The sequence below is a fragment of the Canis lupus genome, chromosome 1 (genome assembly GCF_003254725.2).
Source record: "Canis lupus dingo isolate Sandy chromosome 1, ASM325472v2, whole genome shotgun sequence".
NCBI classification, from domain to species: Eukaryota; Metazoa; Chordata; class Mammalia; order Carnivora; family Canidae; genus Canis; species Canis lupus.
In genome coordinates, this window is record NC_064243.1 from 37,738,546 (window position 1) to 37,752,681 (window position 14,136).

The 14,136-nt window shown below is 38.5% G+C and overlaps 1 protein-coding gene across 3 annotated transcripts in view; it reads left to right on the forward strand.

The window, feature by feature from the left end:
* The first annotated feature begins 1,867 nt into the window (after nt 1-1,867).
* The window catches only part of ADGB (androglobin), a 161,532-nt gene continuing 149,263 nt past the window's right edge, over nt 1,868-14,136 (forward strand). For all 3 annotated transcript variants that reach the window (XM_025422508.3, XM_025422506.3, XM_025422507.3), the window contains exon 1: nt 1,868-2,024. In XM_025422508.3, coding sequence (XP_025278293.1) covers nt 1,951-2,024 — 74 coding nt within the window. In that variant the 5' untranslated portion in view covers nt 1,868-1,950. The remainder of the gene's footprint in view (nt 2,025-14,136) is intronic.

The following is a 14,136-nucleotide window of genomic DNA, read 5'->3' on the forward strand; positions in this document are numbered from 1 at the left end:
ATCCTTAGGTTAATTCCCTTATTTTTGTCCTAATTTAATAGACGAGAAAGGAGTCTCTGAGTGGGAGTAGTGATGTTTGGCTTAAACTAGTGCTCCTCCATTTAATGCCTCTAATCCAGACTGCCTCTCATCCAAGTAGCCATGAAGCTTTTGGCAAGGCACGTCTCTTGGTCTGGGAGTTTTCATCTATTAAATACGGGTGGGCTAAAGATTATTTGATTTCTAAGACTTTTCTAAGAGTCTTGGCATCTTGGAACCTTCAGAGATAGCCTTAGCTCAAGGCAAAACTCACCCATTTGTGTGTTGGTTGCTTAAAATTGTGCTATTTTTACCCAATAGTCTTTCTACATGCTTCCGGCTATGCATTTGATTACTTTGATAAGATTTGGTTATTAAATAATATCTTCTCAAAGTTTGGTCCTACACTTTCATTCAGGAGAGTTCTCTGGAAATTTCAGTCCTGGGATAAATGAGACAGAGCCCTCAAGATGTCTTTATGTATATAGGAGATGTTTATAGGGCACTTCTTCAACCATAACAGTAACACTACTGACTCTGAAGTTATTTATCTTGCATATAGAAATACAATGGCGTCGCTGTCTGATTGTCAGCTGTGTAACCTCCAATAACAGTAAGATTGGGACACTTGGCCAAGCAAAGGCTATGCTGAGTGCAGAGGGCTGGACATTCATTTGTCAGAAGAGTTAAAAGATTTACTTTATAGGAAACTGGTTTTCCCCTGCAGAGTTTGGCCTCTGAGCAATGCCCAGTCCCAAGAGCAGAAAGGATTATTTAAAGATAGTTAATTATTTCTAGGCTCATGGTAACAGCCAAGTAGTGACAGAGGTTCTAAACCTTGGGTCTGTGCTTGGTCAGATCTCTCTGTAGTGACGTTGTTTTGGATCTACAGTATATTTTGCTTTGTTATAATAAGTTTTAAAGTATTTCCAGTCTAAGTATTGCTTGGCTTCACTGATCATGCTAATCTGCCTGCTTTTTGCTGGCATTTGAGCTGTCATATCTGAAACAGGGCCCCCTATTTGCTGTACTTTCATCGTGTGCCACACATTTTACAAAAATATTTATTTTCGGGAGAGAATTGTGAATTAGATATTAGCATCTCCAGTTTACAAATGAGTAAAATGAGGGTCAAAAGGAAAAACTTGCCCGAGGCACGATAACTAATAAATGCCACTGTGGACCCGCTGAGCATTAGGCTTGGTCTTAATAGGTTGTGGTTTCCTTGGATCTGTTTCTTCTGACTCTAGGGCCTTCCCAAGTGAGTGTATCAAGGGCCTCTACTAGACGCTATGACTTGGATTTATTCTTTTGTATGAACAATGGAGACACTGGACTTCTTCATCACAGACTTCATTCATCATTAGCAAAAACTTGAGCAACTAAGGGTGTCCTGAACTTGCCTTCCCTGCAGGGATCCCCCTGCACCCACTCTATTCATTTAAGCACCCGCCCTTTTCAAGCCATTCAGAGCGTCCAAAACGTGTCCTCAGTTACTACTGAAAAGAACTTGTTCGGCAGACCTGGGGAGGGGCGACATCGCCTAACAAACAGCTTCAAACACTTGTACCCTGTTCAGACAATTGAAAATCCAAGAGAGCATAATAGTATGCCAGCGGTTCCGAAGAGCAACGCCAGGTAGAGTGGACCTGATAGAGCTGCAGCTTACCAGAGCTGCCCATCAATCCTAGGGCCACGCTCCTGCCTGGCCCCGATCCCTCCCCAGACACCCAGCCCCCAGGCGGCCTGGAAGCGCAGGCCTGGGCTCGCCGCCGCGCAGCCCCTCCCGGGAGCCGCGGGGGACCCGCCCCCAGCCCCGCCGCGCCCGGCCGCGGTCTCCTAGCAACAGCCGACGCAGAGCGGGTCCGCAGCCCTCCTAGCTCAGAGCTCAGCCCCGCGTGGGTCCGCCAGAGCCCTGGGTCTGCCTCTACCATGACCTCCAAACAAACCAAAAAGAAAGAGGTGCATCGTATCAACTCAGCGCACAGTTCGGATAAATCCAAAGAGTAAGCGACCCCTGCCTGCCCACCCGACCCCTGGCCTAACCCCTGGGGCTGCTTCCCTGCAGCAAGCTCTGCCAGGGAGGCGTGGGGCTGGCCTCCTCGCAGTTTCTCTACCTTCTCTGGGATCCCAGACCCCCGGAGAGTCTTGCTCCCATTTCTTCCCCATGTCTGGCTCCATCCGCCCCCGTCCCAGAGCCCCTGCTTTGCCTGCCCTCACCTGCCCATCTGCACCTCTTCTGGTGTCTGCCCGTTTGTCTCCCACTCTGCCCTTCTCCATAGCCCACCCAGGCACCTTCTGGGGTGCAGGTGCCTGAAGACAGAGGCATGGCTCAGAGGATGGCCACTAAGGGTCACATCTTGCTGGCCCCAGTAATGACAGAAAAAGACAGAGACAGAGATAGAGGGGCGGAAAGAGAACTTTGACCTTAATGCTTAAGGCCAAATGGTGATTCCCTAGTTACTGTCTGCCCCAGTTCAACAACTAAAGACCTTTCATCAGATGACATCAGACGTAAAATGGTTTTAAAAAGTTAAACTATATAAATTTAGTTTATATAAAGTTTAGTAGTTCATGTTACTAATATAACTTCTTTCCTACCTGCATCCCTGTGTTCCTGATTCTCTAGTTCCCAGTTCTGTCTTTGCTCATCAACAGGCTTCCTGCTACCTACAGATAATCCATTCATTTTATTAACTTAAATTTCAGGTACTATATTACATAAGTGATTTTAACAAGTCTTGTAAGTCAGGTCATTTCAACATTTACTAATGACTTCTATTCTTATAGGGCCAAGTCTACAAAGCCCTATAGGATCAGACTCTTATTACCTTTTAACTTTATCACTCCTTTGTTCATATACTAGTCTCCTCTCTACTCCCTAGAACACCCTTGTGTTGTTCCTACCTCAGGACCTTTGTACTTGCTATGTCTGCTGCTGGAAAACTCTTCCCCTCAGGTTTTTATATGGTTTTCTTTCTCACCTCCTTTAGGTGTGTACCTAAATGTCATTTCTTCATGTCAGTTTCTTTGGCCAACTGGTTTAAAATCACAACCCTCATTTTCCTGCTAAAACCAAAAAAAGCCCTTCCTATTTAACTTTGCTGCTTTATTTTTCTTGAAATTTTTGTTCATTTAATGTACCATATATTTTACTTTTTAAAAATCATGTTTATTTATATATCTTCCTGATAGAATGTAACTTCCATAAGGGCAGAGCTTTTTCTTTTTCTGTTTTATACACTATTGCCTCGTTAGTACTTAGAGTGATTCCTGGATCACATAGCAGACACTCAAAAATGCTTATTCAATAAATGAATGACAGTGATTAAATAAGAGATTATAACAGAGTTGTGAAAGAATTTCTGAATATATATTTTTTAAAAAGCCCTTAGTCAATGATGGTTATAAATAATACACGTTGAAGGCTCACAACTCTTAAGGAGCTTTGGGGAAAATCCTTGACTTTAAAGAGTTTATATCCTGGAAGAGAAGAGACTGTTAACTCCCCTGGGGGGTGGGGGGGACGATCAAACCAGGTACCATAAATTGTAGTACATGGTCTGGGCCAGTGATGATTGTATCGCATGAGAGACAAGATGCTTGCTGGTAAGATGTTAACTCTTTCCTTGCCAATGCTTCCTTTTTTTTTCTTTTTGATGATAATGTTATTTCTAGCATGTTTATTTTTTCCAGAAAATATTTGAGTTGAATTATATCAATAAAACTGTATGCATATATTCATGAGCATAGAAGAGTCAAGGCAAATAGTCATACAAAATTTAGACTTTGCTAGAAACTATCTGTTGAGCATTAAATATCAAATCATTAGATTTTGCTGTAGCATTATATGATAAAATGTGAAGTTTATTATAAATCAAGTCTGTCCTCCAAGTTTTACTCAAAATCCAATTACAGATGCCAGGCCAAATCATCATTAAAAGGTAAGTTGTCACCCAGCATGAGGTCTAGGGATCAAAGTCTATCAAGGTTTCAGTGTAATTGTCATTTGAAATGTGCTAGGAGCATTAACAGCAAGTTTTTATATATCATTTTACCGTATTTTGTGGTTGCACATCTAGTAAATGCAACCAACTCAAACATTGTCCTAGATATGGAAATGAGAGAAAAGGATTTCAGAGCCTTGAAAATAACAATCTCCAGCATACCTCTTTTGTTCCCTAAAATTGTGTGTCATAATGCAGGCAAAGATCATGTCTGGCTCTTGCTTAGAGTTGTGGCTAGTACTGAGCACTACCACTTGATTAAATGAGCTCATAGTTTAGTGACCTAGCTTGGTTTCCATTCCTTCTGGATTGTATTAAAGCCCAGTTCCCCCTCCCTTTCTAATCTGACCTGCTGTTGGCAAAGTGCAAAAACGGAGATATTACAACTGAGAAAACAGTCATCTATGTCCAGCTCTGACCAAATTCACATGTAAATATGACATTGAATCACCAAGAAAAGTTATGCCAAGTAACTGAGTTGTTAGTCTTTACATTAGATTCACTTATTATCACTTAATCTATTTTCCTGGGATGCCTGGGTTCCTCAGTGGTTGAGCTCCTGCCTTTGGCTCCGGTTGATCCTGGACCGAGTCCCATAATGGGCTCCCTGCGAGGAGCCTGCTTCTCCCTCTACCTATTGTCTCTGCCTTTCTCTCTGTGTCTCTCATGAATAAATAAATAAAATCTTTAAAAAATATATTTTCCTGTATCAGGAAGAATAGAATCTTTGTTATAGGATTCATCTGGCACTATTTTTTTGGTGGCTTTGGACATGTCATTTTTATATTCTGACATTCAGTATTTTTCTTCTTTAAATGAAGAACCACCTAATTAAAATTACTCCTGATCCAACACACTCTGTCCCTACTTCTCTGCTTTATTTTTCCTTCCAGCTCTAAACTTCCATTACTTCATCAGATTAAAACAAAACAAAACAAAACAAAACAAAAAAACAAACTCCACTGTGTCCATAATGGGTGAGGGAATTTCATTACAGTTAAGTGTTTAAAACTTTGATTTATTTCATTTTTAGTAGAAGTTATCTTTTTAAAATTCTGTCTTCAGGAACAATAATTGTCATAACAACTGTCACAAATTATAACTTTCATTATCAAATATCTAATGATAATTAGAAAGTATGAACCAATCTAACTTAATTTGAAAACTAACAGGCATGGCAAAGATACTTTCATTAGTCAGATGCTATGAGAAGGATTTGCAATGACACCAAGTCAAAATTTAATTTTCTTGGAAGTACTAAATATAAGCCTTTGTATAGATCATGGCTAACTTGAAAGAAAGAAAATAAAATATACATTTTAAGTATTAGTGGTTATTAGAAGTGTTAAAGCTTACACTTTTAAACACCACACTATTTGGAACTTTTTTTTAAGATTTAATTTATTTATTCATGAAAGACACAGAGAAAGAGGCAGAGATATAGGCAGAGGGAGAAGTAGGCTCCCCATGGGAACTCGATCCCCGACTCTGGGATCATGACCTGAACCAAAGGCAGATGAGATGCTCAACCACTGAGCCATCCAGGTGCCCCTATTTGGAACTTTAATGGACAGTTGAGATAGGGACTGTATAGTGTTTATAGTCAACAAAATTTTGTTTCACTTCCAAAATAGTGCATTCAAACTAAGCTCAAACAGATAATCTGTAAACTCACAAGAATTATACAACCTTCTAGATTCTTAATGATGATGAAATATCATTAAACCTCTTTCCAAAACAGAATGATATCTATTTCAGAGTGCTCAATAATCTAACCTTACCTACTGAAATGCACATCTAAATTTTGTAGACTTTCAGTCCTTACGAAAATTTGAAAACAGGACTATTACAAAATCCAAACTGTGATCAGTGTTATGAAAGCAACATAAGATAGAAGAATAAAATATCTTACTGATGGTTAAATTAAGTGGGTTCTTGGTTCAAGAGGGAGAGCAGATTAAATGAAAGCATGCAATAGAGGTTGGTAGAGAATATGTTCCTCCACTTTCAGAGATCAGGGAAGAAATTCCCCATAAGAGAGTGGGAAGGTACCCCATAGTGCCACCATGTTCAGTCATCACAGCTCCACAGAGGAAATCAGAGGTAAGAGGGCCAGCTGAGGATGAAACAACTCATGGCTCATACTGAGTTTTGTGATTTCCCTGGATGACCTCTGTGGAGCCCCAACAACTAAGGTCAATTAATTAATTTAAAGGTCAGCTGACAGAAGCTTCCGTGGAGGAAAGCTTATTCTTTATGTCCATTTCTCAACTCTTCAATGGCATGTTTCATGCCCAAGTCACTGGTAGGTCTGGGAGAACAAGGAATTGTGAAACATGGTATCTTCTCTCCAGTGATATATGATCTGAAAAAAATCCCCTAAGATTAACACAGAAGTAACTAGGAAGTATGTGGTCAGGAGGTATGTGTTGGAAATAATGGAAGGAGCTATATGTTGGCATGGAATTAGATGAGAGCCATCATGAGATTCCTACAATGAGGGCTCCATGAGGGAGAGGAGAGGAAGATCACTTCCAAATGGAGCGGGTCTGTCCTTACTCTTCTACCAGCCAATGCCCAATTCAAAAGGCACAGGTGAGCGAGACAATCAGTGCAGGCAATGGGGGTGTGTAAGGCAGATAGTCATCCAGATGGCTGGTGTAGAGAGTCTGTGTCTGAATGGACTGGCCCATAAAACATCTACAATAAATATGCAGCAGGGACAGATTCAGGGGTTTAAACTTTATTAAGGGATTTAAACTGTGAGGGAAAATACAGATGTTTTTCTATGTTAAAATGATATATGAGGAATGATTTGGCAATTGTCTGTGTGGACTTTATGCTGGATTAAAAATCTTAGTAGTAAGAAATGAGTGCTAGTCTGAGGTAATGGGGAATGCTTGATTTGAAGAAATCTGGATGTAGTGAGGGACATTTTTATTATTTTATTTAATTTTTGAAATTATTTATTTACTTGAGAGAGAGAGAGAGAGAGAGATCACAAGCAGAGGGGAAGGGTAGAGGGAGAAGCAGGCTCCCTGCAAGACTCAATCCAAGGACTATGAGCCAAAAGGCAGATGCTTAACCAACTGAGCCATCCAGGTGCCCCGTGAGGGACATTTTTAAAGGGGAACTCTCCATGATAGTGAGGGACATTTTTTTTTATTAGTTTCAGAGGTAGAATTTAGTGATTCATCAGTTGCATATAACACACAGTGCTCATTACATCAAGTGACCTCCTTAATGCTCATCACCCAGTTACCACTTCCCCCTACCCACCTCCCTCCAGCAACTAGTGAGGGGCATTTTTAAAGATGGGTGCAGAGCTGATCTATAAGGTGATTGTGGTCAAAGACTATAAAGGTCAAATTTCTGATCTTCAGTTGCAGTGGTAATATTTGTGATGTCCAGGTAACGATGCCACCCTGTCTGAAAAGACAAAGAGGAAAGTGTAAATAAAATTCAATGTCAATTTCTGAAGGCCTTGGCTGGTTTATCTTTGCATTCTCTCAGGGCCTGGTACAATGTGTGTTTTTAACAAATGTGTGTATACTTTACTTGAGTTGAACTGGAACCCTGGTGTGGCTTTTTGGCCATTAAACCCTCTGGGTCAGAACCAGGGTGAAACTGTGAGAGTCCAGAGGGAAGAGGGCCTGTCAGTCATCCCCAGAATGCAGGGTAACACTTGGCACACACTAGGGCATTATATAAATGTCTGTTGCATATTTTTAAATATAAAACCTCAGCCCCAAAGTTCTGCTTAATGAGTATAGAAGTACAGCATTCATCTTGATGGGTTCTTCCATCAGTGCTCCCTTTAAAAGAAACCTAATCTGAACATTTAATAATTTTTTAAGACTTGATATGGTTTAAGAATCATCTCTGGCAATGAAATCTTTTTTTTTTTTTTTTTTTTTTTACATCACCTAATTTTTGCTTGTTTGGTTAGAAATGGTTCCCTCTAAAGTTGATTCAGTAACATTATTAGAGAAGTAGAAGTTACCTTAAAAAGATTTAAATTTATAAACTCATGGAATTTGAAGGGTTTTTTTTTCTAAGATTTTATTTATTTATTCACAAGAGACACACAGAGAGAGGCAGAGACATAGGCAGAGGGAGAAGCAGGCTCCCTGGGGGAGCCTGATTCAGGAGTCAATCCCAGGACCCTGGGATCATGACCTGAGCTGAAGGCAGATGCTCAACCACTGAGCCACCCAGGGTGCCCCAAACTCATGGAATTTGTATTTCATTGTTCCTTAAAAACATAATCAAATGTGTACTTTGAAACCAGTAGTATTGTTGCTAATGCTTCTAGATGTGCAAACTAATATTGCCTTTATCAAAAAATTATTTAAAAATATTTTGACTTTAATTTTTCTTTGACATTTCCAGGTCACAGCTTATTTACTTCAAAGGATTAAATAATCTATAAACTGATTATTCTACTTGGTTTGAGATAAAATGACTAAAAAGTGTATCTAAGACTGATTAAAAAGAAGTCTTTGATATAAGTTGTACACTTTGGTATGATTTGTATACTGTGAAAGATTGATAGAAATATGTCTAATATTTCTCACTTTCACTCCCCCCCCCCCCCCCGCCGCTTTCACTTTCAACAATGAAGATTCGCATATGTTGTCATAAGAAGTATCCTACTAGGTGCTTTGAAATGGTATTAACATTCCTTCCAGGAGGATAGGTCCAGGCTAATTAATTCCAAGTTCTGGGATTACAAATCTGCTAATTCATAGGGCTGAATTAACATATGTTATATGTTTAAAGCAAACATATACTTCTATTTTGAATGGTTTTGTTTTGTTTTGTCTTTGTGTTTGCTGATGTCAGCACAAATGCGGTGGTCCAAATATTTTGTAATTATATTCATACCAACCTTCTGATATAACGAATATCAGAATTACATATATTACTCCAGTTGAAGCTCTGAAAATAATTACTGTGCCCTTTCTGCCCTCATTTCCTCGGGGTGCGTGGCTGCCATCCACAGCCTCAGTGGAGACTCTCAGAGGCCCTGTCAGCTCAGAGCTTCTCTGTTCTCTTCACTGTCAGACCTTCTACAGCATTTGTTTCTGAGTAGGACTGCTTAGGAGGGCATTCAGAGGAGCTCTCTACTGAATCAGAGAGGAGGATGTATCAAGGTTAGTTATAAATTAGTGGGAAAGCCTCCAGCTCATAGAATCTTGTAGGTACAGAGGCAAAAGGAGAGGAAGCAGGAACTCTGAGGTGTTTTGCTTGCTTTGTCCCAGATGAACCAGAAGCACAGTTTAGTCAGGTAAGTCAAGGTCAAAGATGAAGGCTGTACTGCACACACTGCCAACAGGGCCCTTTCTACATACTATTATAATGAATGAATTAGAAATTAGAGACAAAGCCTCATTGTTTGCTTCACCTTGGGTCAAAGTCTAGGAGGAACTTAGGACTGGTTTGCACCATAGATGAAGAATGAGGTCATGAGGTAAATAGCTGGAGTTGCAGCTAAAAAAAAAAGTCATCTGGAACCTGTGCATGTAAAAGCCTGTGGGTCCTGCACACCTGTTATTTGCTTATTTTTTTAAAAGATTTTATTTATTTATTCATGAGAGACACACAGAGAGAGGCAGAGACACAGGCAGAGGGAGAAGCAGGCTCCCTGCGGGGAGCCCATTGCAGAACTCCCTCCCAAGACCCCCTCCCAGGACTCCGGGATCACGACCTGAGCCTGAGGCAGACGCTCAACCACTGAGCCACCCAGGTGCCCTCCAGCTTTCTTTATGTGCAGTACTATTAGTCATCACCTTTTTTTTTTTTTAATTAGTTATCTTCTTTTTTTAAAAATAAATTTATTTTTTATTGGTGTTCAATCTTCTTAACGCACTACTCTACTAGTGGGATGTTTCTGCTTTACAAAAGAAAGCAAGAAGGAAGTGGGGAAGGAAGAGAGAGAGAGAAAGAGAGAGAGAGCTAGTCGATGGGGCCACAGCCAGCTGCAACTCCCTCTTCTTCCAAACCCTAACATACGATGTCCATTCTTCCTCTGTGCCTTTCCCATCCTCTTGTCTCTGCTTATAGTTGCTTTTACCCCGGCCCTACCATTCTATGAATATCTTAAGGCCTACTTTTCTGTGCAGCCATCATTTAAAAAAAAATAATTTAAATTCAATTTGCCAACATGTAGTATAACACCTAGTGATCATCCCCATCAAGTGCCCTTAAGTGCCGGTCACCCAGTCTCACCGCATCCCCCTACCCTCCTTCCTTTCTGCGACCTTTTGTTCATTTTCCAGTTAGGAGTCTCTCATGGTTTGTCTTCCATCATTGATCTGCTAAGTCGGAAACCATTCCATCCCCTCTTCTGTGCTGATAAAGCTTTTAACTTTTTTAAAAACCCTTTCACTTTTGCCTTTGTAGCTTTCTTACTGTGTGTATTGATTCTCATTAATTTTAAGTTATTTGGGAACAGAAACCAAGTCTTACCAAACTTCGTATTTACTCAAGCGCAATGTATTGAAAAAAAGGATAAATGTTGAACTCTTAAAATTCAGTGTCCAATTAAATAATTTTACTAAAACCAAGAGAATAAAAGGGCAGCATGACAACCTGGCCTTAACTATTTTTAATTGAAATTTTTTTTAAGATTGCAATTTATTTCCTTACATATTTGATATTTTTGAAGAGTACAGCTCAGAATGCCCCAACCCAAATTAAGTCAATTGTGTAAATCTGTTCATATTCTGATTCCTTCCGGGTATTAGCTGACACAATTTAAGAAGGCGTGCTGATTGCACAGTGGACGAATAAACTGCCCCACTATGAATAAAATCGTGTCTTTACTCTGACCAGCATACTTGAAGAAAACAATGGCAAAATTCCAGACCCTCATTTTATTGAAGTTTTAATCCCTTGGGTGAAAAATAATCTAATTAAAGCACATATAGGACTATGTATATGTAAATCAGGTTCTGAATTTTTTTTTTTTTTTTGCTTAGTCTCTAATGATTTTGTACTAGCTAAAGTTTTCTTTGAACGTTTTCAGCTCTTACACATTTTCTATTGTATTATTTAATCTTCTTAATTGATTTAAGAATTTTCAAGAAATCATTTTGTCATCTTTGCAAGGTATGTGATTATTTGTTTTTAAGTTTTAAAAAATTATTTTATTCATGTTGTATTAATAATTGGATTATAAAATACATTTTAATACAATTATGGACTACCTTTATTAAATATAAAGATGGTTTTGACTTCTTCCCAACTCCAAATTATTCAGGGTATTTAATTTATCAGGAATACGTATACATGAAAGAATATGTAGACAAAAGATGTTTTATTGCATATGACTCAGTAATCAAATATATCATACAATGTGGATTGAATTTTACTATATATTATCACTCTAGGAACAATGATATTGTTATTACAGTATGTTGTTTGGAATTTCCTTAATTTGTCTTCTATAATCCCTGGGCTTGTTTTGTTTCTTTTTCTGAGATCAGGCCCTGAGCCAAGAGCAACCTTAATGCACTGAGCCACCCAGGAAGCCCTCTTTTTCTTTATTTTTTGCAAATGTGTTTACTTTTAAAATTTTTAAAAAAGATTTTATTTATTTAGGGGAGAGATAAAGAGAGAGTGAGTGCACAAGGGGGGGAGGTAGAGGCAGAGAAAGAGAAAGAAAGACTCCCCACTGAGCAGGGAGCCTGAAGCAGGGCTGATTCCAGGACCCACAGATCATGACCCGAGCCAAAGGCAGACGCTTAACTGACTGAGCCACCCAGGTGCCCCTAAAAACAGATATGTTGGTGTAAATGTGACATACAGTAAATTACATGTATTTTACGGATATGTTTCAATGAGATCTACAGTACATCAACGCACATGAAAAAAAGACCACACACACACACACACACACATGAAAACATCAACATGAATGAAGACCACAAGCAGATTTATTATTCAAGATTTCTGTGATTTCTTGGTGATCCCCCACTTTCTGTCCCTTCCTCACCTGTCTCTGGACAACCACTCTTTTGTGTTCTGTCACCATAGATTAGTTTTCATTTTCCCAGAGTTTTATATAAATGGACTCATGTATACCTTTTGTGTGGCTTCTTTCATTCATTTAAATTATTTTCATATTCTTCCGTGTTGTTGCTAGCAGGTGGTATAGAATTGGCGTTATTTCTTCCTTGAGTAGTAGACTTCACCAATGAAGCCATCTGGACCTGGACTTTTCTTCATAGGGAAGTCTTTAATGATAAATTGATTTTCTTTAATAGATACAGGGATATTCAGTATCTCCAGTCCAACCTATCTCTTCTTTATGAGTTATTCTTTGTTTATGTCCTTTAAGGAGTTGTTCCATTGCATCTAAGTTATTGAATATATGGACTTAGAGTTGTTTGTAATATTTCTTTATTATCTTTTTAATGTCTAGAATCAGTAGTGATATCCTCATACTGGTAGTTTCTGTCTTCTTAGATCAAGCTGACTAGACTGATTAATTTTGATGATCTCGAAGAACTGGATTTTTTGATTCATTGCTTTTTCTCTATCATTTTTCCATTTTCTATTTCTGTTGATCTGATTTAATCTTAATTTCCTTACTTTATTTCCTTTAGATTTTACTAATTTAAGGTAGAAACTGAATATGTTGTTTGAGACTCTCTTTCCTAATATAGGTGTTTTGTGCTATAAAATTTCTCCTATATATTGCTTTAGTAGCAATAAATTCTAGTGTTTTTTTTTTCATTTTTATTCAGTTCAAACACTCTAACCTCCATTTTTATTTCTTCTTTAACATATTGGTTAGTCATAAGTATTTTGTTTAGATTCTAAATATCTTAGAATTTTTCAGATTTTTTTCTTAGTGATGTCTAGTGTAATTCCATTGGTCAGAGAAGATACTTTTTTATAATCTGAATTCTTTTAACTACAACATTGCTGAAAGAAATTAAAGGCATAAGAGAATGGAAACACATCTCATGTCCATGGATTGAAAGACTTCATGACTTTTTAATGCCATTACTACCCAAAACAATCTACAGGTTAAATCCAATTCCTACTAAAATATCAGTGATTTTTTTTTTTTTTGCAGAAATGGAAAAATTCATCCTAAAATATATGTGAAATGGATGACCCTCTGAAGATCTCAGTAGTTCATTCTTTGAGGCTTTCTGTTCTAGTCTCTGTCCTGCAAGGCCTAGCTGTTTTGGTGTCCCCTAGACTCTGACCTCCTGCTCCTCTATCCAAGGAAACTGCTGAGATATGCCTGGATTACTTCTCCTTGCATTGCAGCCCCAAACTCTCACAGCCCAAAAGCCGAGGCAGTAATAGGGCTCACCTCATTTGGTTCCTATCTTTTCAGAATCACCATCCTTTATCACTTGATGTCTGTCTTGAAGACCAGTTTCATGTGTTTTGCTCATTTTTTTGGTTGCCCTAGGGGGAGGATACATTTGGTCCCTGCTGCTTCAACTGAAAGAACATGCTATCTCTTAGGTTTCTTTTACCTAAATTTTGCATTTTATTTCTAAATATTAAGATGGGAGGGTTTAAAGCAGTATTTACAAATATATGCCCACAAATAATATATGCAAGTATGGATACAATTCATTCCTTAAAAATGAAATCCCAAATCACATGTAATTGCCAGTATATATTATCTTCTTAAATATTGGTTTTTGATGTAGTAGAGACATCTTGTTATAAGCATTTTAATTAAAAGAATGCAACTCACAGATATGATGATTACCTTAAATCATTTTCATAATTATTATCATTGTGCTCATTTTTGAATTGTATTGAAAATTCAGTATTCCTCAAGCATCCAGTTTTTTTGAGTTTTTCTTTTAAAGATTTTATTTATTTATTAATGAAAGACACAGAGAGAGCGAGAGGCCGAGACATAGGCAGAGGGAGAAGCAGCCTCCATGCAGGAACCCCAATGTGGGACTCTGGGATCACGCCCTGAGCCAAAGGCAGACGCTCAATCACTGAGCCACCCAGGCATCCCAAGCTTCTAGTTTTAAACCAATAGTCCATTATGGGATGATCCATAATATATATATCATATATATATGAATATATGAATATATCATATATTCATGAATATATGATA